This window comes from Molothrus ater, chromosome 2 (genome assembly GCF_012460135.2).
Source record: "Molothrus ater isolate BHLD 08-10-18 breed brown headed cowbird chromosome 2, BPBGC_Mater_1.1, whole genome shotgun sequence".
NCBI lineage: Eukaryota > Metazoa > Chordata > Aves > Passeriformes > Icteridae > Molothrus > Molothrus ater.
Genome location: NC_050479.2, coordinates 31,662,864 through 31,688,498, shown reverse-complemented (window position 1 = coordinate 31,688,498; position 25,635 = coordinate 31,662,864). Strand labels below are relative to the sequence as shown.

The 25,635-nt window shown below is 40.1% G+C and overlaps 1 protein-coding gene across 3 annotated transcripts in view; it reads right to left on the bottom strand.

Annotated features, from left to right (window-relative positions):
* The window catches only part of MGAT4A (alpha-1,3-mannosyl-glycoprotein 4-beta-N-acetylglucosaminyltransferase A), a 77,829-nt gene extending 52,752 nt beyond the window's left edge, over positions 1–25,077 (bottom strand). For 2 of the 3 annotated variants that reach the window (XM_036384631.2, XM_036384612.2), the window contains exons 1-2: positions 24,999–25,077; positions 20,837–21,150 (exon numbers count right to left, since the gene is read on the bottom strand). In XM_036384631.2, the coding sequence (XP_036240524.1) occupies positions 20,837–20,930 (94 nt within the window). In that variant the 5' untranslated portion in view covers positions 20,931–21,150; positions 24,999–25,077. Of the gene's footprint in view, positions 1–20,836; positions 21,151–24,320; positions 24,405–24,998 lie in introns of those variants that run through there. The other variant, XM_036384623.1, reaches the window with a different exon arrangement.
* Between the last annotated feature and the right edge of the window lie 558 nt (positions 25,078–25,635).

The following is a 25,635-nucleotide window of genomic DNA, read 5'->3' as shown; positions in this document are numbered from 1 at the left end:
GTACCTTTAAACTAAACAAATTAAATTTAAATGCCTAACACTCATATCTTTAGCATACTTTCAGCCATTCAAAGATCAACTGCTCAGATACTTTTACTTACAAACAGAAAACCACAACGTATTTGATCTCATACTGAAAGGCACTTGCAAATGAGAAAATACTTCTTTGACTTTTCCAGTACCACCATTAGCAGTGACCACATGTCCCAGGCTTTAGAAAAGCATCCCTTAAGCCATCAGCATTTTATAAATATTCTAGTTTGACTTTTTAGAGTTCCTGACTAAGCACGTGAGAATGAGTCTACAAGATTAAATTTAAGAATCTATTTTTATTTAAACTTTGACTGAGCTCAAGTTTGGTAGAGAAAGTCCTATTTAACTAATTTGGCATCATTCTGTGTTAAAATCACCCTCCTCATGGATGAAGGCAAGATGAAGGAAAGGCAGTGGTTGGTGCAGTCTCACCTGGAGTGCTGTGTGCAGTTCTGGGCCCCGCAGTTTAAAAAGGAAGTGGAGCTCTCTGAATGCACCCAGAGGAGGGGAACACAGCTGGAAGGTCTGTCCTGGGCGAGTGCCTGGGGACTTTGGGTAGGTCTAGTTTGGAGAAAAGGAGGTTGGAGGGGTGACCTCATTGCTCTGTGCAGATTCCTGAGAGGGGGAATTGGAGAGGGATGTGTTGAGCTCTTCTCCCTGGTATTTAGTGATAGGACACATGGGAATGGCCCTAAGCTATGCCAAGGGATGTTCAGATTGGGCATTAGAAAGCATTTCTGTTCCGAGACATTGGTAAAACACTGGAACGGGTTTCCTGGAGAGCATAAAGTACTTAGGAGGCATCTGGACAATGCACTTAATAATATGCTTTGGCTTTTGCTAAGTCCTGAAGTGGTCAGGCAGTTGGACTGAATGATTGTTGGTAGGTCCCATCCCATTCTATGACAAGCTGACTTGTAGGCATTGTATATACAAAACAGTCAATAGCACACCTGATATTTTCAAAATACATTTGACCATCTAGTGTTTCATTGTTCAGAGATTTCTTCAAAACCAAAAGAAATTGAATTGATTTCTTGTCCAGAAGTATGAAAACACTTTTTTGGATTGCTATTACAGTAAAAAGGAGAGTAGTGAGCCTAAAACCACAGAGAACACAGAGTGATCACCACCAGCAAAAAAAGATTCTTTTTCTACAGGATTATGGATTCTGTTCTTATTCCCATCCTGAAATGTAGAGTTATTTAAGAAAACAGAAGAAGGAATTCAGACAGTAAGTTATTGGCCTTAAAACACTGATGGAAGAATCCCAAACATATCTGCCTGTTCTCTGACAAACAAAACATCCCTCTAACAGCAGCTGTAGCCAATATTGAAGACATCTGGTCTCCAATAATTTCAGCATACATATTTTTATTTAAGAATAATGTACTATTTTACACTGAAATGAGAAGATTTTCCACACTTTTCTCTGGAAGCCAGAAAGATCAAATAAAATAAATATCTTGTTAAGAAATTACTTGAGAAATGAAAGCATTAATTCTTCATAGTTTTTCTCTTAAATCTAGTTGGTCCAGAAAAACTCCAGAAGCTAAAGACTAAATATTTTAGCTGGCCAGATGCTGTGCAGTCCTTCCAACACTACGTCAACTGAATCAGTACTTTGTCAACTTTTTTCCTTTGTTGCAATACGTTCTCTTAAATATGCAGAACTTAGAATTTAGACAAGCTCACTTGAAAGCTGATGCAGTCATTTGAAAAGTGAAAATTCAAATAAAACTTGGGTGGTTTGCCAGTTTTTAACCAGAGATGAAATCTCAGCTCTCAGCCTCCTCTGGGTTATTTACAATTCTTCTACTACATAACTGTTAAAAAAAAAATTATTCCAAAAAGACACCACTAACCCAAAATTACAAACTCAGTCCACTCTCCTCTTAGCCATACACAATATTGACTACATATATTGCTGAAGAGTTGTCTAAATTTGAAGAAAAATTCAAAGTTTTAAAACATGGAGTTTCTAACATCTTAGCATGCATATAATTTCTTACTTTGAGCTTTTGTACTTCTTGAAAAATTTGTTCATGTACTTTCACCCCTGCTTTTTGTAACAGCAAAGAGTTTTCCCTTGAGATAAAAAGGGACATTCAAGTAAAGGAATAAGAAAATAGGCTGTAGTTTGAATTTAGAAAAGCATTTTGCAGAGAATTTCAGCTCAACTGAAATAGCATAAATCTGAATTCCAGGTAAATTACCAACACTGTCGGAACACCTACTGAATTCTAATTCCATATTAAATATCGACTGAACAACAAAACAGAAAACATACTGTGGAAACTCAATCAAAGCAATTTTAAGGCTACAGAGTCTCAAAGTCAATAAAAATCATCAACAGCTTAGTTTTTGGTTGATGTTACTTTTTTAGCCAAGTTAGATTTTTTAATGCCCCAAGCCTGTCAGTGTTTAAGAGGCATTTGGACAATGACCTTAACAACGTGCTTTAGCATCTGGTCAGCCCTGAGGTGGTCAGGCAGCTGTACTAGATGACCACTGTAGTTCCCTTCCAATTGAAACAATCTATTCTATGCCAACATGAAAACTTTATGAAGAAACTATTTGAGTGCACTTGTAAACTGAGTGGAGTGCACACTTGTAAAAGGAAACAGAATTGCCTGAAAACCCTTTCACAACCCAAGAACGTTTCGGCGATTCTCAGTATTGCCATTATTCCTCAAGGAAAGCCTTGAATGTCTGCTAAAACTACAGTCTACAACACAAAAAGCAGCATGAAAGCTTTGCAAGCTGTTATTTATCTTATCAATCAAGCAGGTTCCCAAACACGTTAAATCCCAGGCCATTTTCACAACTGAAAATTGAACACATTGAATTAAGATTGTTGAACTAAGGTGGCTGCATTCACATAAATAAATAATTAAATAAATAAAAGACAAGCTATAATTTACTCAAGAGCTCTGTTTTAGTATGGCTGGTTCTACCAAAGGCAGATGCATCAGACAAGATCAGGAAAAGTTTTATGACCTTCCCATATCACAAGCAGGCAGCTGAGCTTTCCTTCAAACTCCAAACCAGCTAAACACCAAAAGTGATGGCTCTGCTACACAGACAAAAAGGTAATCAGCAATAGACTTGGCACTCAAAAAAGATAGCAAGCCAAGCACAGAGGGCTTATCTTTGCCAATTAATTGTAGGCCTGATTTATATTTTTTACCCTTGCCCAACTGAACCATAGAAACCTCACCCCCTTCTTACATTAAAGAACAACAGGACACACAGACAAAGGCTCTGGTTGGCAACAAAGCATTGTACACAAATACTCAATAAGTAAAACACCTAGAGAAGGAACAGATACCAGACACAACAGGACTTTTCCTCTGTCCAAGTGGGGAGACTTTAAATCATGATTCAAATCAACAATGTATCATCCATTTGCCAATGTATCACTACATTCGCCAATGTAGCAGTTTATGGCCCACCCTAATGACAACCCTTTCAGCTTTTACAAGTTAAAAGTACTGCAGCAAAAGCCTCATTTTTCTGTACACCCTATTGAAGAGTTATTAAAATGCCATTAAATAAATGTTTGAATCTGTGAGAACACACTGTAGTTAGTGCTAATTCAGGTATTTCTGTGATTAGTTATTCTACAACTCATTTACTCCCATTATAAAAGCCCTACAGTAGTTACCATCATGCCATGGGTCAGAGGCTCTAACAAGCTTCATGTATTAATTCATTACACTCCCATCAAGGATGTTGATCAGTTTACAGGTTGATAGAGAGTAGAGCTCTTAACTGGCAGCAAGTTCCACACTGAGCTGCATACAGAGACAGTGGTGAGGCCAGAGGAGGTTACTCCTCAGTGAATTAGGGATTTGTCAATGTGCCAGCCAATTCAATCTGGCACAGCTCTTACAGGAACGTTCCTTCTTCTGAGCTACATGAGCTATAAAAATCAAGTTGTGCACTTCCCGTAAAATCAGTTCAGATGTTGTATGTGATCCATGAAGTTGTAATACCAAGTAAATCAGTATCCAGTAAGTCATGATGATAACTGCATGGACCTGCACTTCATTCCCACAGATGTAAGCAACAAGAATTTTTTAGATCATGCTTGGTTCATAATAACGAAGTACCTTACAAGCCATCACATTTGTAGTACTAGTGATAAAATAATCATCATCTAAAAAGCAGATATCTTTTCAAATTAAAATCCTTCTATGCTAGCATGTGACAGACTAAATTATATCCACTGTCAGCCAAAAAAAGTGAATTTCTCTAACATATAAAATAAAATTCTTACCATGCTAACACTTAAGTAATTCTAAACTTCATCTTAAAACTGACACTCTTTTTGACAAAGGCTACACTTTCTCTTTAGCACAGGTTTTGCAAAATATAACTGCAAATACAATTACCCAATATTGTGATACGAAATTTTGTTCCTACTGCCCTGTACAGTCATCCAGTATCCACAATAAAGATGCACAGACAAAATAAACATATACAAAATATCCTGGCATTTACTGAGACAGCATGCACAGTGCTTCCATTGCCCTTTGGAAGTGACTCCAGAGCTCAGAAGTCATTCACAAGGCGCAGACAAGGCACCGCCTTCTCAAATGTCCGACCAAGGGGAGGCAAGCAGAGGAACTGTCAAACCAATCACACAGGCACTGACAAAAAGCTGTGTCCACACAAGAGATATTAAAGATGTTCCAGAATCCTCCTGTGACATTTAGACTTACAAAAACAGCAAAACACTGTAGCAAGCTGAGCTAATTATCAAGTGTCAAAACCTGCACATAGGCACATATCATATTTAGAAATCAGCAATGTCAAACAGTGAAGAGTAAAGAAGGTGTTAACAAAATTTGTCCCCAAAGTTTAAACCTCAAGCCTGCTCGCAAATCAGATTTTTGACTTGTCTCAAAACTGGCTATGTCGCTGATACATGGTGTCCTTGAAATGTTACAATGTATTACCATGGATGACTATGCAACAAAAGCTAATTAGCTTCCCTGCTCTTAAAGTGAAATTAAAACCTTTTATAAACAAGCTATGATGAGTTATAAAATCCAAAGCAGTAAAGCAATCAACCATGCAAATACAAATAAAGCAGTATACTGTAAAGGCTAACAACAAGACATGCTATAAATAAAAGCTCTTAAAGAAAACTGCTCAAGGTCAAATTTTATCAGTCCTCTTTCAACACTTGATTCTGTAGGCCTTTTTAGTTACAGAGTTTGTAGCTATGCCTATTCATAAAGCTATCTTATTATTTTGAAAGGATTAGAGGATATGCAAATTTTTTGTGAGTATAATACTCTGTGAAATTAAAGACAGAAAAATATGGGAGATGATTCACAAAAAAATGCATCCTACTAATCATGACAAAACATTTTCTGCATCAGGAAACAAACAAACAAAATCAAGATGCAGAAAAACAAGTGGGCAAGTCATTTCTTTATCCCTAATCTTATTATTCAAATTGATAGGTCATTTCAGCAATTCACTAGCTCAATCTACCAAAACAATCCATCAGAACTACTCTTTATTACCCTTGTTTTCCACATAGAAATGTACTTAGCAGGACTGCAAGTATTTATAAAGTACTCATTCAAGTAGCTTTCGTTGAGAAGAACATGTTTTGGAGGGAAGTTTCTGCAGGTTTTCTTAACTTTGGTAAAAAAAACAACTCAATAATTCTAATTACTTCATTTCTCATTGCAATTTTTTCACATTTTGCACTTCAAGGATCTCTATAAACAAATAATGTTTTTTGTTCTCTCCAATTTTAGTGCACTAGCACAAGTCTGAAGTGCTTGCTTTGAAACTTTCAGGGCCTGATCCAATCTCAGTCTAGATACTTTTGTTTAAACATTCCATTGCAGCAGGAGCTGAAGTTGTTTTCTCTAAAATTTTTTAAGCAATCTGAATATGATCCTTTGTCATATCAACTGGTAAAATCTTTCTACTTTGAACTGTAAATTTCAGAATCTATTTTCTTGTAAACAGTTCTTTGATCTGAGAATTTGCTTTCCCTCCATTTTTTCAATCTTTAATATGAATACACTAAAAATTATGTAGCTTACCAATGAAAATAGAAGCATGAAATAGTACATCATGAATTTTGTGGCTTTTTAGAAAAAAAAAAAGTCAAACAACATTTTTTTAGAGAAAAAAAAAGTCCTAAGAAATTAAAAAGCCAAAGAAGCCAAACTAGAATTGTGACAACTGATGAATGATTTACTTAAGGAGTATCTTCATAGCTGGATAGAACAGCCAGGAACAGTTTGAAATGTCTCCAGATGAAATTGCACACCTCTGCTTCTAGATATAATTTATTCAATAAAGGAAGGTCGCAATTAAGAAGATTTACAAATAAATTATAAAATCCAGTACGACACCACATTCAAACCTCCCCTGATGAGGGCTGACAGCAAGTCTGAATGTTCCTTTGGACACAAGGTATAAAAATAATAATACATCAGAAAATCCAGACACCCACAAATAAGGAGGTCAAGTCAACAGAAGCATATGCTCCTCTGTCTGTGCACTTGCTTCAGACAATAAGGATAATTAAACACATGATTTGTTTGAGAAGAGTTATTGGCAGCACTTGAGCTGAAGGTCTTCTTTTAAAGCAGAGAAAAGCAAGCCACAGTGATGGGGAAAAAGCAAACAAACAAACAACAACAACAAAAACAACCCCAACCAATCAACCAACAAAAAAACCCCAAAAACAACCAACCAAAAACTCCAATTCCCCTCCCTAAAAAAAACCCCAAACACAAAAACAAAAGAACTCCAAAAAAGAAATCGCACAATCACACATTTGCAAATTATTTGTCCTGATCTGACTGTTAACTTTACTAGGATTCACACTTCTCTGACTAGCAAACGACACTGCCCAACACTCTAAGGATGAATATAAACCTCAGGGCTTTTTAGGTTCCAGCAACTTGGTTCTTATTTTATTCCCAGTGCTAAGTAAAGCCACCTCTACTGGCATTTCTTCTTTAAGGGGACAGTGATATAAAAACATCACTGAAATCATGTGCTAAATCTGTCCCAAAATAAGCAATCAGTATTTTACACATCTCTGTCCCTGAACAGAAACACTAAGGGATGTGTTCATACGTCCCTTCATACATTCTATTCCCAAGAAGCAAAGCAGAACAACAAAAATCATTGCAACTTCTGCTGTAGACATTCTTTGTACAAAGAGTTCAGTTGAAGAAATTGATAAAAGAAAAGCTCAGCTGAGTACACAAAGCAATGAATTCATGTAACCTGGACAGTAACTCTACAGTAAAGAAAATTACCTTCAAGTAACTGTCACTAAAACATCCCACTTTGACATTTCTAACATGTCTTGCACAAGATTTAAAGCATACAGCAGTGTAAAAGAAACTAGGAAACCTTCAACAACATCACAGTATTACCTCAAAAATATAATTTACAGTGACAGCTTTTACAAAGATCATCATGTCACAATTATTTTTTCAAACTAACTGCCAAATAAAAAGGAAGACTGTAACTATACTGCTCAAGCAAGCACAAAGCTCCAGTTTAAGCAAACATTACAACCATAACACTGAAGCACACTTAAGATACAGGACAGGTCAATAGCTAGCCTGCATTCTTGGGAACACTGAAGGACTGAAGCATACTAGGTGAAAGAAAGCATTTCTATTGTTTTTTTAACATACTAAAATGAAACAATCCCTTCTACATTTCTGCAGAACCATGTGTATTAAGCATACATGTTGCACTAATTTATTATGTTTGCTTCCATCATTTAGGTTTGATGTATGTATATACAAACATTTTATTGCTACCAATGAACAGGAGCATCTTCCAAAAACCACATAGCAGCTAATTACACTCATTCCTAACAGAACATTTTAAAGAAGCCACAACCATTGATCTGATCTGAGCAGTATGTGGCTTTAGAATCAGCATCTCTGCATGGTATCATAATTCAACATTAAAAATAACAACAAAACCTAACCTTGATGGGTTAGGGTACACATTTCTTTCACATCTGTTAAAAGTGCACAAGAGTGCAACCCTCCACCTGAAATACTTAGAAATTTGCTGACCATGTAAACAAATGTAATTACCCCATAGGTAATCTGACCTCTTAGAGTCAGTTTGACTGCAAGTCATCTGTGACATCTCATGTTTCTCCTCAGATATCAGACAATAATACTTTAAACTACCTTCTACAAACAAGCACATAGACCTATATTAAGATATCATGCTATCTAGTGGCCTCAAATTCCTGGGGAGCTCTTTTGTGGTGTTTTTCTTTTTATTTTAAAGAAAACTATTTCTCTGCATACCATATTTTATAACCTACTGAACTTCTAATTCCATTTACTAACACAGCATTCTCTGCTGTAGCAGAATTTATGGAAGTAGGGGGTTTGATTCTCCTTGTTACTGACTTGGTAAGTTAAAACTGGAAATGGGATTTGAAAGAGCAAACAAGTTTCCATAAAATTACCAATTTGGTAATCACTCAAGCTTCTTCTAATCCTCTAACCCTCACCTCTTGCAAACAGCCAGACTTGTGCAAGACATTTGACACTGTCCTGCACAACATCCCTGTCTCCAAACTGCAGAGACGTGGATTTGACAGATGAATCACTCAGTGGGTAAGGAATGAGCTGGATGGCTGCAGTCAGAGTTGCAGGCAATGTCTCAATGTCCACGTGGAGACCAGTGATGTGTGGCACCCTCAGGGGTCAGCATGGGGACTGGCACTTTTTAACATCTCTCTTGGTGACAAGGGCAGTGAGACTGACTGTACCTTCAGCAAGTTTGCCAACACCACCAAGCTGTGTGGTATCTGATGTCCTGGGAGGAAAGGATGCCATCCAGAGGGACCTGAACAGCCTTGAGACATGGAACCAAGGGAACCTCATGAAGTACAAGGCCAAGTGAAAGGTCCTGCTTCTGGGTAAGGGTAATCCCAAGCTCAAGCACAGGCTGGGTGGAGAATTGATTGAGAGCAGCTCTACAGAGAAGGACTTGGGGCTGTTGGTTGACAAGAAGTTCAACAGGACTCATCAATGAGCACGTGCAGTCCCCAAAGCCAGCTGTGTCCTGGCCTGCACCAAAAGCAGTGTGGCCAGCAGGGTGAGGGAGGTGAGCCTGCCCCTCTTCTCTGCTCTCATGTGACCCCAGCAGCAGTGCTGCATCCAGCTCTGGGGTCCCCAGCCCAGGAAAGACACAGATGTATTGGAGACAGTCCAGAGAAGGGTCATAAAGATGGTCAGAGGAGCACCTCTCCTATGAACACAAGGCTGAGAAGTTGGGGGTTGTTCAGCCTGGAAGGGAAACCTTACAACACTTCCTACATAAAGGGAGCCAACAAGAGAGCTGGGGAGGGACCACTTACAATGGCATGGAGTGACAGGAAAGGGGAAATGGCCTCAAACTGAAAAAAAAAAAAAAAAGGTAGGTTTATATTAGATGCAAGGTAGAACTGCTTTACTATGAGGGTGTGAAGCACTGGAACAAGCTGCCTAGAGCAGTTGTGGATGCCCCATCTCATGAAACGTTTAAGGCCAGGCTGGATAGGGTGTTATTTGCACCATGCTCTGATCAACTGAGCTGATCTCAGTTGCCCCATAAACAGGAAAATGATGAAACAGTAACAAAGATGCTTGCACAAGATTAGAGAAGCTTCTACTGCTGAGCTTCTAGTTAGCCTTGACTAAGGCCATTAGAATGTGTGTGCCACAAAGTATAAGAAGGTGAAATTTTAAATGTTTTTGGTGACAAGCAGAGTGTCCAAAATACTCAGTGAAGAAATTTAGTATTTTGGTTAAAATTTTCCAAATCACTGTGCTAATTATGTATTTTAAATTATTTTTCCACTATAGTACTCTTCAACAGTATTACTGAACATTATGATGCTATAACACTGAGAAATATGGCACCATTTGTATTGCAAATGGGTTAACATTTCTGAATAGAATTATAATTTTCATATTGATCCTTTCTGCAACAAGGAAACAAGGAGTTTCTAGAAGAACTAGCACAGCATAGTAATTACTCCCACAGAAGAAGAGATCCAAGAAGCATCATCTTCATAAAGATTACCTGAAAAGTTCTTATTTTCCTTACAGGTAGGACTTTGCGTTTTGTTAAAGATTAGTACCTAAAAAATTTTGCATTGCCAAAATTGGATGGAAAATTCAGTTTTTAAATTTGAAAGATGCAAATCAATAAAGCCATAGAATGTATTAAGTGTCCTGTTCCTTTCATACCATTATTGTGGTATATGCATCAATTTGCTATAAAGCTTTTTTTTTGAGAATGAAGGGCAGAGTCAACTGCATCAGCCACACACTCTGCAGTTCCACCTAAACAACACAAATGGCAACACTCCCCTTTGGTATAAAAACCTAACCTAACAACAAACTCCTACATCCAATTTCCTTTGAAAAATACATCTATAATGTCTCAATAAAAAACAAAGCCAAGTAGCCTTTAATGCCTTTTTCTTCTATGGCAGATTTAACAATAACAACAGCATGGACAAGAAGTTAGGATGTACCACAACACCAGCTATAGATAAAAACAAAAAGCTGAAGCATAGGTTTTTGCCAGGCTTGGAGAGCTATTCTCCACTAATTAAAAAAGTCACTAAGTACAAAAATAAGAAAAGACTGTGAACACTACCTCAAGCATTTGTCTTACAGTTTGAAGGACTGAACCAGCAGTATCATGAAAAATCCAAACCTAAGGCATACAATTTACATGTAAATGCCTGCTTGAGTTTTAAATAAGCTATTTCTCTCACCTGGCATTCTGGTAAGTTTGTGTGCCTAGAGAGTGCACAAGACTTTGAGGCGGGGAGGGTACCCCCAAACTCAAACACAGCATCCACACAAGCTTTACAGATTTCATTTCCAGCAGTTTCCACCCCTCCTCACTTACAGGAGGTTCTGTCAGAGCAGCCCCTGCTCTTTCCCAAGACTCTGTTCCACACCAAGACCCTTTGTTCCTCTGCCCCAGCCCTCAAAACCAGCATTCAGGCCAAGCACACACCAGCCCTATTGCTGTTCCCCATGTGTGCCTTCCCATACATAACAGACCTTCCACCCCTGACCAGCACCAGCCTCTAACCCCCAACAGCAGCAGTGCTGCAGCAGCTCTGCACCCACACAGTCAGCAGAACGTGAGCAGTGGCAGCATGGAGCATTCCTCCAAACTCAGTGGAATACAACGTTAATTTTTATTCTGCAGTAAATTTGAACCAAGCCAGACTAAAACAGTATTATGTATTATGAAGGAGTGACAGAGGGAAAAAGAGGATACAGTAGCATGTTTTAAATGTAATTTTTGAAAAAAAGCCATTCTACATTCATTATCCAAGATATTAGGTTATCTTATGATTGCACTTAAAACAACTTAAAGCCCTTAACTAAACATTCTGTGAATGTCCTAACATCAATTGTTGTCCTGCATAAGAATAAACTCTCAGTTTCACCCAATTCAAACCTTTGATCACTTTAATCTACATGTAGCTAAAATACCACAAAACCCAATTCAATTAATTGCTGAATCCCAAAACACAACAAGAGAAGTCTTCCATTCAGTTACAGCTTGTTCCAAGTTAAACACTTTCCTCAAACTGAGTTAAATACAGTTAGGTCTAAAGTGACATACTACAAGTACAGAGTAAAGCATTAGTCCCTTTTTCAGGGTCTTTGTGTAACATAAAATAGCATTCTATACAACTCAGTAAAGCAATGTGGAGGAGGAGAACAAGGGAAAATGAGCCCTGACCCAAGGGAGTCTATCTATGAGAAAGCAGTTGTTCTACCAGCACGTGTGTACACACGTGAATTCCAGAAAGGTCTCCCCCATTTATTCCAGAGCCCCTCTCATCAACAGAGAGTGCAAACAGCCTTTGGGCAAAGCAAAAATGTTTAACCCTGATGCTTCCACACAAACAAATTCTACAACACATGCACCTCCACACATCCTCCAGATTGTGACTCACAGCACATACACCAACCAACTGTGCAGTAAGTGAGTGGCTGACCCCTCTCAGACATTCCAAGCACATGGACTTGAGCACTACTGTGCAATTGCTGCTCAGCAACTACTTATCACAAATATGCACTTACAGAAAGCTTCCCAAAGGTGTCACTTACTGTGCATGCTCAGTCTGTGTGTACACAACTGGAGTTTCTGGTCATGCAGTAACCTCATCAGCAACAGGATTCCTGTGCAGCAGCACTCACCCATCCAGGCTGCAGGCTCTGCATCTGAAGGGGTTTTTGCCCAGGCAAAATTTCCATGAAGAAATTGAAGTCTTGTCCAGAAAGACCCATGTTTATGTGTCTCAAAAACCTTGTCCAAAAATTATCACATTAATATGCTCACATATTCTTGAACATTCAGGGCTCAAGATTTTTGACAGTTAAGATGCTGAATATTCTCAGCATAGTTAACTTAGAGTCCAATGTGGCAAGGAAACAAAGTGCACAGCAAAGTGGAACCCAGTAGAACACAGAAAAAGCAGCTACTTCTGATAACCTGAAAGCTTCCAAACCCTTTAACATGATTTGTTTCTACTACAGAAGTGTCAGTAACTCAGTGAGTCTCTGTACAAAATGCTCTTACTTTCAATCATTCCTTTCCCTCCTCTCAGAAACAAACATATACATACAGGGCAGGAACTACAGAAAGAAAACCCAGCTTCTTAAACTAAGAAGATATTAATGATTGATCTACAGCCAAATGTCTAACATAGTAATACATTAGAAGAAAATTCATCTAGCAAAAATAACTGCTCAGAGGAGTGAGTACTGCTACCTCAAAATTATCAGCACTATTTGAAGAGCTGAAACTTCTAGAAATTCTTAATAGCCTGGGCACAAAACTCAAGTTATTGCGGAAGTCTGGTTATTGTTTCCACACACACTAGCGGGCTGAGGTTCTGACACTCCTTGTTTCTTTGTGCCTTGACAACTGTGTTGAACAAACTGTTTCTGAGAACACATTCTTTCTAACTTGTCCTCCTTGCAAGCAACTCAGGATCAAAGCTTCATCATGCTCACACATTGCTGCAAATTAACAACAACCTTCTAAGTCAAATGTAATCCCATCACATTTGTTTTATTCAAATCTCTCTCTAACAGCAGCTCTACAGTTTCTCTCCAGGGGCTATGCAACCAAGTATGAGGGCTGTTTATTGGCACAAGTACTTCACTAGTAATTTGTAATGGTAAAAAAGATTGAGTTCAGCCCACCTCTGAACTGTCTGAGGAAATTTACACATCCATGGCATTGATATGTAAGACCACAATAGATCTGCAGGCGACTATAGCAAAATTTATGCTTGATAGGCACTGAAAACTTTTAAGTTATTTTTGAGCATTATATAGTAAAATTACATATTGTCACAAGTGAAAAAGAGGGGTTCTGTTGCTTACAGTTAGATGGATGGGTGGCACATCTGTGGGAAGCATCCACAGGAATAGGCAGAAATCTGCATGAAAGCTGAGGAGACAACCAGAAAAACAGCTGGAAGCACAGCTCTAAAATGCTGCAGAGCAATTGCTTTTTAGGCAGAGACTAGCTGGAATAAAGCCTTTCACTGTGAGCAAGGAAACTGCTTTCTATTCACTTTCTGCCATGCTCAGGAAAACAAAATATAGTGCATTATAAACAAAACTAAATTATAGACTTACCAGTGTATCATCTTAAAAAAAATCAACTTTCAGGGTTCTAGTCCTAAAGATTGTATCAATAAAGAAAAAAGCTTTTTTGTCATCCCAGCAGCAAATAAAGTCATAACTACACAGCAGGAAAAAGGTTACTGAATAAGATACTACTCCAAACTGTGAGAGCAGGGGGGGAGGGGGGAAAGGGAAAATCACACTTGAAAATAAGTCATTTTTTGATGCTTTTCTAACACAGTATGTTCATGGCTCCTAGCTATAGAAGTGGTTGTTTATTGTTAATAACAGTAAGAGACTAAAAATAAACAAATAAAGGAATCTGATAATACAAGCAAATATTTAATGTATTTTAAGGGATCAAATTATATTATAAGAAATGGCAACTCTCACATATCTCACACAAACATCAATATTATTTAGTAATGAAACACACTGTCATGTTGCTCTTGGCATAAGGAGAGATAAACCTGGTGAATGCCAAGAATAACTAATATAATTTAGGTTAGAAGGGACTTCTGGGGGTCATCTAGTCCAATCCCCTGCTCAAAATTAATTTCACCACAATTGCTACTTCAAAGCTGGAGCATTCCTGCCAGCTGTAGGTCTTCCCTAGCTAAGATTTATTTTGGAAGTGTCATACTGACTTGAAAAATCAGTATAACTCACTCTTTTTGTGCTAGCCCAAATCTCTATTGGTACCAGTTATGATATAATTTATTTGTCATTACTGATTTAACTATTCTTGAAACTGCCAACATAAAAATTCTTCACCAACAACTCCTCCCCAATAATCTACTCTAATATGTTACTATTCTTGCCACTACAAAAACTGTCCACTATCAAACCTTCCTCTCCCATTCAATTTCAGTCCCTTAGATCCTGTTATTCACTATGGCCACAAACAATAGATGATGTCTTTTTTTTTTCTTTCTTTTTTGACAAGAAATTCTTGGCAAGAACTTTTAAAATATTTGAAAATTATCTTCCTGTCTCTCACCTCACAACTCTCCTTTAAGGTAAGGAATGTCAAGACACTGACCCTTCCCTTACAGAGCAGACTTTCTGGATCTTTGATCACTTGTTGCTTCTTTGAACCCCACCTAATGAATCTATTTTCTTTCCAGTGCACCATCCCAAAGCAGACACAGTACAAAGCAGAGCAAAAAGATTTCCTGTATCTTACAGAGCAGTAGACTTCATACGTATTTCCTTAAACCTCTTTTTTCCTCAATTCCTATTGTTTTCTGCAATAATGTGATGAGTCATATGTAGCATGACTGTCATTCCTACCTATAATGCCAACGTAAAACTTCTTCCCAATTCTTCACGTACGCATTTGATTTTCTTTTTCTTTACAGCACCCCATGTTTTGACTGGGGCACTCTCACCCATCTTCAACCCACCATTTACCCCCCTTCCTGACTCAGTCTCCAAGTTAATCAAATTTAAATTTCAATCTCTTAATCAATTTAAGTTAATAAATTTTAAATTTCAATCTCTTTGTCTACCTTTGTTGCTCCTCTCATTGTGGTGTTGTTTGAAATCCAGTAAGAATTCTCTGCCTCTAATCATCTAGATTCATTAAGGAAAATATCAAATGCCATCAAAAAGGACAGATCATTGCTAAGTCCCTTTTACTCACTTAAAAATATTATACAGTAAGTTATGAGCAACTGTGTCAGATGCAACTGTCTTTTCTAGCTTGGCTAAATTACACCAATGATAGTCTCAATAGTCTCTAGATGTGAGCAGCAACCAGGATTTTAGATGACTTGTTACCAAAAATTGGTAAAAACAAAACTCCTTAACACTAATGTAGCATTAAGAAACAGGCATTCTTTATTTGGTTGGATGCAAGAGGGGGTATCTCATGGAAGCACAGAAGACTCAGGCTGAAGAAGAATTACAAGAAGCTTCACTGAGCAGAAGTATGGGCTTTCCCCACCTCTAACACTAGGCTGTAATCAAGAGCAGTACCTCAAGATGTTGGCTAAGCCAGATCCCATTAAATACTCTGGTAGTAACCAAGTTTTATAATCCCATGAACAGATGAGCTAACCTAGCTAGCAGTTTCCAAAAAATGCCAGGAGCAAGGAAGTGCTGCAGAACCCCTTTGGTAGAAATCCTTTTCACTGCAGTTCTCCAAAAATCACTGCTGCCAGAGAAGTTCTCCTGCAGCAGTCATAAGACAGACACAAAGATGCTGCAGACCTAAACACTGTCCCACCTGAACAGCTATACAGCTCTTCTGTATTATTCACCAGGACAGGGTGTTCACTACCAGTAACCAAACCTACATTCCTGATTAGCTTCAATGAAATACAACTACTTTTAATATCAGTAAGCTATAGGCCAATTTCTTGTTGAAAACAAGCTTGAAATTTATTTTAGATAAAGAACAGAACAACATTCATGTTCTAGTGTTAAAAAGAAAAAGGAAATTCTTATTTCCTTCAATTTCAGCTCCTGGAGGATATGCAACAGAATTTCCAAAGGAAACCAACATTTTCCTTCTATTTAACAGAAATTAAAGAGCCCCCTCTTCTCCAAACTGGCATAAATTTTTATAGCACCTTCCACTTTAGCATCCCAGTCCAGCCCTTCCCTTCCCCTGCCTTCACTCCTCCTAGTTTGTAATCCATTTAACTTCTTTGGTTGGTTGGTCTTAACTCACACATCAGTGGGAAATGAGTGTCTAACACTGAAGATCAGAACACACAGCCAGAGGGTTGTAGCAGCATTTACCTGCATAACAGCTTCTCCTAGGATCCATGTAGAAACTAAGGTGGGTTATAGCTGCAAAATACATTTATCTCTCAGAATTTTCACCTTTTCCTAATGAGAATATTTCATAACTACTGCCAAGGGGGAAGATAGATGGAGAGATGGATTCTGTCCTCCTTGCCTTGTTTCCTCTGTGGTTCTTGCTGTAGGACTCCTCTTCCTCTGGGGATAAATATTGCTCCTTCTTACTCCAAAATTAGCCACCCCTGGCTGAAGTTTTTTGTTTTAGTCACAGCTAGGTTTTGTTATCCTTGCTAAGTTTAGATGGTTTTGAACACTTACGACTATTGTGGCTGAGAACCAGCACTGCAATTCTAATTTTGCAAAAACAGACAGAGAAGAGAGAAGATGACATTTTTATTATAAAGTCTAGGCCATTTTCTCCCCAAATGAGAGAAAACTTCATGCTTAACAGAAAACGCATTCAACCTTCATTACTTGAGCGTGAGTGACTGTTCAGTGAACCAGGAAGCTAGATAAATATCTCAAAACTTTTCCTGGAGGTCTTCACAAGGGAATTTGTATTGGTGTACCAAAATAAGCCATCCCCATGTAGTGAGGAAATCCTGCAGTTATGACAACACCCCTGGATGAATTGAAAACCAGAAGTTCTTCAATCAATTCTTCATCATTAAAGAAGAATGATTAAATACACTAATGGTTTCAGGGTGCTGTGACAACTACATAGTTTAACCAATTCTGAAGGACTAAATTGCATCAGATTTTCACAATAGATATTGCAGTACCTGTTCTCAACACTTCAAGTAGCCAAACATCTCCTAGAAGTGATGCAAGACACTGCCAACAACTGTCTTTGATCGAGAATAAAAGTTACATACTTTAAATGAAAAAATACTTGAATTCTATCCTACCATGCCTGCACTAATTCAGTGAAGTTATTTACCTTCCTTCCCAATTTTCACAGCCATCAACAAGTTTGTTGATCCAAGTAGGGGAGGTTGTTTAGCATTATGGAGCATAGGGCTCTTCCTGGAACATTATGTACTCAGACCAATAGTCACATTAAAGAACAAAGCATTAAAGTTACACATTTTACATAGCACACAACTGCTTTGATGTAAATTTTGTGATTGGTCTAATAGGTATGCAGTACTATTCTGTACTGGTTAGATCTTAAGAGCAGTGCCTTCAGGGTAAAAAACCCACCACATTTCTAGAGCTCACAAATGAGGTGGTGAAGACCAGTGACCCTGAGCAGGTCAGTAGTACCAGAAAACACAATTCAGTCAGAAGAAATCTATTAATCATAAAGTTATTCCTTGCATAAGAGCTCAGTTTTAGGAGGAATTCAAGGACATCCTACACTGAACTAACTGTGAATGTGAAGTGACTGCAGATCATTTAAAGTGTTTCTTCTGCACACCACAGTAATGAGCATTTTTTAAGATTCCATTTCCAACATGTACTTCATTCATGCTAACCATAGGGCATTTTAAACCCTAGAAAGTAGTCTTTCAACTGATTTGCAAAATCTCCCAAGAGAGGTCTTTCCCAGATGCATTCAGGACTTGTACTTCTTCCTTAAAACACCAGTGCTTCTGCACATTGAATGAAGTCCAGAAAACAACAAAGACCTTGGACTCATTTTGAAGACTCTCTCCAATGACCAAAGATATTTCAAACAGTTATTTTAAAAGCAAAATCATATAATTGGCCATTTCATGCAAATAGCAATATATGACTTGTGAAATGTTATTCACATAATCAAACCTCCGGTTAAGATACAGCCATGCTCTTTCCAACAATTAATATTTCCTTCAGCTCCTGACAACTTCTCAGCATATCTTAAAGTTTGTAAAGCATTGTTCTGCTGAGACAGACTTTAGTTCTTTAAAAGTCTTTATCACTTAGAAGTATCTAAATTCTATCCTGTATAGACTAAGTCCACATACATTTACTAGAGGAAGGTATGATCTACAAAATATCAGATTATCCCAGACTAATTGGTATTCTACAAATGATGCTGCATTTTAAGTGACAATCACCCAAGATCTTAGTTTCTAAATTAAAATTAATCACTTGAAAACTGATTAGGGTAGTTAAAAAAAAGCATTATGATTCTGCTTTAAAAAGAAGAATTTGTTTTAGTTATCATTGAGCAATTTGAGGGGGGTAGCTTTCACTTTAAGAAAGTGCAAAACAGCATCTTCTTTCTAACTGTAGATTTAACTTGCAGTCCAAAGATTGACAAATACCTACAGGAATCTAAATGTAATGAAAAACAAAATATGATCATTAAAGAATGTGATACCCCACAGCCTTTCAGTGAATGGGAACAGCAAGCTATGTTTGTTTCTAACTTAGCCACTCAAAAATTTGTAATGAAAGTGTTATCAATGAATTAAAATACCATCCCACAGGGCTATAAAATTACATTGAACTGGAAAAAAATAATTTTAGCAAATATTTATCGTCAATTTCTGAAACCTTTCCATTGTGCATTGATTGAAAATGTGGTACTGAATTAACTCAAATCTGTTTTGATTTTGAATAACCTGTGAAAAAATTAAAAAACAACGTTCGATGTATGAGCATCTCTTGAACAATATTATTTAGACTTCATTTTCATGACTGTGACTTATGATTAATTAACAAATTACTGATGTCCTGTTACACTGATTTTTATTTCATAAACTATCATAATGCTCAACAGCAAGATCTTGAAGAAGATAAATGCAGAACTTTTATACCAGCATCAAGAAAGTATTGATTTTAAGCACTCAGATGGAAAACCAAAGTATAAAAAAAAAAAAGTCTAACTAACAAAAGCTTAAATTGTTGCAAAGTGCCATATATTGTATATTCTCCAAATAGCAGGTTTTTGTTGATTTAGCAGAGACTTTTCTTTGTGTCATGCTTTGACAAAAGAGAACAAGACTTGCAAGTCATATATTAGGTAAGAAAGAAAAAAACATATGGAAGAATTTCGTAGAAACATCTTTGCTGAAGCGAGAACGAAATTCTTACAAGGTTCTTAAGCAAGAAATTAGTAAAAATGAAACTACTGAATAGGCTATTAGTCAAAATGAAGAAAGTACTACCTTCCAGTGCTATTCAGACATCCTTTTCTTGTCTTAGCCACATCTAAGCTTTTATTGTCTAATTAAAAATCTCTATATATTATCATAACCTTGAGAACCTGACATTTTTCCTGCTGCTTGCATTCAGAAGGGTAGCCTACCAACCAACTGCTACAGCAGAGATCACAAAGCATCTGCTTCTTCCACAAGTGTCCAACAGAAAAAAAAACCAGCACGCCACAGAACTCACCTACTTCTTTTTTACTTTAATAGTTGGCCATGCTACAACAGACAGTATTCCTGGAAAACCTCAGCTTCCTCTAATTGGACTTGAGGCACAACTGAAAATAATATTTTCTGCAGAACAATCAGAACAAACAATCACTGAAGATGATTATTAGTTTTAAAATTACTTGATCTTTGAAGGACATAGTCTCCTATTTTTCAAGAGATCAGATGTTTATAATATAAAAAACCCAATCCTTTCTTCTTCTAGAAAACATTGCTGAACAAGTTTATTTGCTTTACTGAAGGACAAAACCAAATCACCTTACTTTCATAAACAATCCCAACCCTCAGAAAAACTGGATTTTTCAGGGTTCACAGGGAGTGCAGTAAGATCAAAGATATATGAACAGATAAAAGTCTACTATACAAAACAGTTACTTAAGTATTTTATAAAATTGCTTGTTATTTTAACAGATGCATTTCCTATTACCGAGTGGATTTCATAATTGTATTTCACTTCTTACATGGTACTTTAACAAAAAGTACTTTAAATTTTTTTTTTCAAAGACAGCAAGAAAAGTCTTCCAACAGTGTTGATTGGCAGTTTGCCACTGCCATCAGTAAATCACCAGGGAAGACAGAAAGCAGAACCAAAAATAACATTCTCTAGTTGGGTCCATTGACCATATGTTACACACAAAAAAAAAAAATAAACCACCAACCAAAAACAAACATATGTTTATCCAACAACCATAAACCAAGAAACAAAAAAAATAATAAAATTGAACCACAACTCCTCAGCCTGGACCAACCCATTCCTCCAAGACCAGCACTTGCTTTTGCTAAGGTATCTTTCTCTTTTTTTTCCTCTTTTTAAATGAGGACCACTCAAAGTTAATTTTCCTGAACTTATTAGCAAGTGTTTATTTCTCACCAAGGCAGTACCTTCTGTAGGAGAGCTAGTGAACAAGCAATTTACAGATTGCCACCATACAGCAGCAGCAGACAGAAATGCAGCCACATGAAGGTGATTAGGTTTTGGAGCTTTTTCCTTACCTTTCCCATTTTGCCATGCAGTATACCAGGACAAACTGAGGAAAGTAGTGATGAAAACTAACACGGTGGCCACAGTTCCATTTCGGAGCCTCATCTCATTTCAGCATCACACTTGCTTATGTTCTGCTAGTGGTGAGGACCAATCACTTGGGCTTGCTGCAATGAAGTCAGCTCCAGTACTCCAGCACAGCTGGACAGCAACAACATGAAATGTAGCTCTCACATATCAGATTTATCATAAATCAATCCATTCCAAACTGCTGGACGCTTTCTCATAGCTCTCATCAATCCAGCTTCTCTTTATTCTTCTAGTCCTGTTTAAAGGAAACAAAATTTTAACAGATTATGCCAAAAATACTTACAAGAGTCCCCCTGAAATACACTACATCTTCTGTGTCTTAGGTGTGCCACCCTCTCACTGCCTCAGTCTTGGTTCAGAGAACAACTTGTTAGATTAATGTGTGCCTTTTCTAAGACTATTTGCATCTGGGGGAGCTGTATTTCACAGGAATTTGGTCACTGAAGGACAAACACACACATCACCAATGTTACAATTTGATTCTCAACTGAAGGGAAAGTCATGTGTCACCTGGCAGGTGTTAAACTGATACAACAGCTGCTTCCAGGATGCCGTAACTTTCAGGAGGCCCCAGTTCCAAGACCTCAATTCAACAAAACCCCTCTGAAATCAGTAGGGCTCATGTAACTGCAGGAGCAGAACTGTCTCCAGTGAGTTGAGAGATCAGAGACCTCATCTTTGCTCAGTGCAAGAGGATTTGATCCACCCACAACAATTTTTTCCCTATCTCAGCTGCAGCTAAAGCACAGACTACAGCCCCACTTGCAGAGACTGCTCAATCCATACCAACTGGCATCAACTCAGAACCCCCCAAAAAGCCATGGTTTGCTCCTCTATATCACACAGGCAAGTTACCTACAGTTCACACACAGGCAAGTTACCTACAGTTCAGTTTTATCCCTCAGGAAAGTTCCATACCCTGGTATTAGAAAATCACCAACTGGCCAAACCCAGCCGGTTGTGTTAATCACACTGTCCTAAGCAGGACAAAGAGAGTATAGGGCAATAAATAAACTGACTTTAAAAGAGAGGGGAAAGGTTTTCAAAGTATTAAATCATCTCTACAGTAGTCAAACATTAGCAGTCAACATTCTTTCAAGGCATTGCCAAATTTTTTCCCCCACTATAAACTATATCTGATGCAAGTATGTTACTCAGCAATAAATAACTTGCTCTGCATTTTCTTTGGAAGCAGTCTCTGTCACCTTCTTGCCTTGCTGCATTCAGAACAACAGGGGAAAAATCACTCTTTATTATTATGGTACCAAGAGATTCCAGTCCAATTTGAACTATTCTTCCCAAGCTTGTATCACAGCACATATTACCTCTACCAAAGGGCCCACAAAACAAGGCATAACCAACAAGCATGGTTAACAAAGAACGGAAACGATCAATAAAGTTGCAGAACTACACGCTCTTGTGTTCAAACCTCAGCCATATCATCTCAGTTACTGGAAGTGTTTACCTTTGGACCAGTTACCTCACCTATAACGCCAGTAACGTGCTCTATTTGAGGAACTTCATGCACAGATAGGTTTCTGGCTTTAAACATTAACTCAGAAAGCCCACAGTACTTATGAGGAAGGGAACAAATGCAAGTACATGAGAAGCAGACACAGTGGATGATAAAATTCATGAGAAGCAAAATAATGAACTGGAATAGAATGAACTGCAAAACACCTTACGATATGAGAAACCCAAGCTCAACACAATGATAAAGACAACTGAGACACCTATAAAAAGCTAACACAGAGAGCACAGAATGCCAGGAAATATCATCAGTACCAGAATGGGAGATGGACACAATTAAAGCCAGAAGTATCAGCAATGATAATTGTCTAGATAAACTTTAATAGCAAGGAGAGGCAAAGATCCCAAGTCCTAAAGTTTTATAAGGACTGTCTATGTGAATTTAGGAAGTTCATGTGATTCCCAAACTTCCAGATAAGCGACTAGGATACCGAGACTAACAGTTCAACTGAGAAGTGTCTCAGAAGCAAGGATGTTGTTACCCTGTTTCAGTATCCTGAAACTGTAACTTGGGTTCCCCACTATTTTAGCATCAGAGCGATCTCTCTGGAGCAGCTCAGGTGTGCACAAAGGACCAGGCTGCAAGCTAGAGGGATTATCCCAGGGAGGGCAACTGGCAGCTGGTCCAATGTGCAAACAAGAGAGGACAACCAGGCGAGTAAAAAAATTATCCGATAATGCAAGGAACCTTCTGCCTTTCCAGAAGACACAAGCATAATTTTTGCTTTTGCTGCAACGAAACCAAGATGCTGCGATCAGGGCCTCTCATTGTGCTATCTGAATCCTCAAAAATAGAGTCAGAAAAAATTCAGAAAACAAAGTAGTAAAAGGAATAGTAGCAACCTGATTCAACTAGCAGTAAGTATGCACAACATTGTGTCAAATCAATAACTATCATGAGTTTGAGTTGGCTGGTTCTGCTTTCATCCTTCTCTTTGGGTGTTGTAACCACTCCTCTTAGCACAGGCACCAGCAGCTCAGCTACAGCTCAGCCGTACTTAGATGATTATTTAAGCATTTCACTATATCAAACTGCATACATCAAGGCAATGCATAAACCAGACATGTTCCAGCTTTTAAAAATGTATATAGCTAAACCAGCAGAAACACATGTGTAGTTGCACATAAATTATTTAAGTCCCAGGTGGTCACTTTAGGTTTGTTCAATAATTTACAGCACAATCTAAACAAATTTAGCTGAGGGGTAATCCAGTTTGAGATGACAGTATGATAGGGTATAACTAGACAGATGAAGACTATGAAATTTGCCAGTGCCATTATGACCTGAACCTTTCCCACTGCAGACTAAAAGGAATGACCCGGCTGGATGCTGAAGGCCAAGGGTGCTGAAGGTGCCAGCACCTCTCGGATGCTGAGCAGAACCCTACCGAATCACGTCTTAAATAAACCAAGAAGTTTCTGCTTGTATCCAGACACTCTCAAAATACATACAAAGCATATTCCCAATCGCAAACCATAAAAACTGATACACTCCAGTGCGCCTGCAAAGGCTCTTCACATAGCTGCTGAAGGGCTGGATGGTGCGGGATCACAGCACGAAGCGTGCCAGACTTCCGAGAGGATGAGCCAGACCCCATCCTGCCGAGAGGGTGCGAAATCTCCTACCGCTGTAGCGCTGCTGCACTGAGAAGGCTGCTCTTGAAGGCACGGAAAAACAGCCCGAGAGGAAACGGCAGCTAAAAGGCGAAGGCGGCGGGGACCTGCTAAACAGGGGTTTTTCCGCCGTGTTTCCACTGACACGCTCCCCCGCAGCCCGCCGCCGCCACCGCCGCCCTGGCATCCCGCAGCCCTCAAAGGCGGGGAAGAGGGACCGGCTGCCTCCGTGGAACCCGTCCGAGTTAGTCAGGACCTTACCCGCTGCCCCTCCGCCCCGGTCGCAGCTATCTCGTCGGGAAAGCGAAACATCGGGGGGGTGACGGGCACCGGGAGCCGCCAGCTCTGCCGGGCGGCAGAGGGCGAGAGCTGACGGGGACGGAGGGAGGGAGGGAGGCGGGGAGAGAGAGCGCCGGTCCGGGGAGCTGCGCGGCGCCCGGGGCATCGCGGCGAGGCTGCGGGGGAAGGAACAGACACAGGAAACTGCAAACTCTGCCGAACGCCCCTGCGGTCGCAGCGCGCGGCGAGGAGTAAAAAGGGTGGGAAGCGGGGTATCCCCAGGCACCCCAGCAGGAGAGGGAGAGGGCGCAGCGCCGCTCTGCCCCGGAGCCCCGCGGGCACCCCCGAGCAGCGGGCCAAGGGAGAGGGCGGCAGCAAGTCCTGCGGAGGAGCGGCCGGCGCGCCCCGCACCGCCACGCAGGTGCACGGGAGCGCAGAGGAGAGCGGGCGGGCAGATGGCGGAGCAGGACGGCCCCCAGCCTCCCTCCGGCGACACCGCAGAGACCCGCGGGGAGGGGAAGCGCCTCCGCCGTGCTGCCGCTCCAGAGGGTGAGGAGAGCCGTCCATCCCCGGACCCTCCCCGGAGCCGAGCCGGCGGTCCGCAGGGGCGCGGGGTGCGCAGGGGCAGCGGGACGCGCTGACCGCCGCTGCCGTGCTCACCTGTGCGCGGCGCTCCGGCACGGCGGACCCGCGGGGCGCGGGGGCTGTGCGGGCTCCGCCGGGGCTCTCGCTCCCCTTCCCCGCCCGCCCCCCGCGTCAGCGGCGCGCCCAGCCCCGGCGACCGCCCCCCGCCCCGAGCGCCATGGAGCGCGCGGAGCCCCGCCCCGCCCACCCGCCGACATCGCGGGCAGCCAATGGGCGCCGCCGCGGATGGCACCACTCATTGGCTGGGCCGCCTGTCACTCTCTTCGGCCGCGGCTATAAATGGCGCTGTCTCGCAAAGCCTCCCTCAGCGGCTGCGGCGGGAGCCGAGAGCGGGGGTGGTGTTTTGGAGTGCCGCTTTCGGCAGCGTGTTCCCTTTTTTGGAGCCGCGCTTGGGGGTTTGTGGCTTTGGGAGAGACCCAGGAAAGGCTTAGCTGAGCCAGCGCTTGGGTGCTCATTGCCCCCTGGCGACGTGCACTCTGAACTGGGCTCAGGGCTGAGCCCCTAGCCTACTACGTGGGTGTTTCTCCTGACTGCCTGTCAGTGCCGCACAAGCCACACGTATCGATGCCCCGTGTGACCTCTCGGCTCACCACGTACAAGAAGTCACAGTCATGAAATTCACTGTTGAGTTCATACCCTGCTAATAAACACC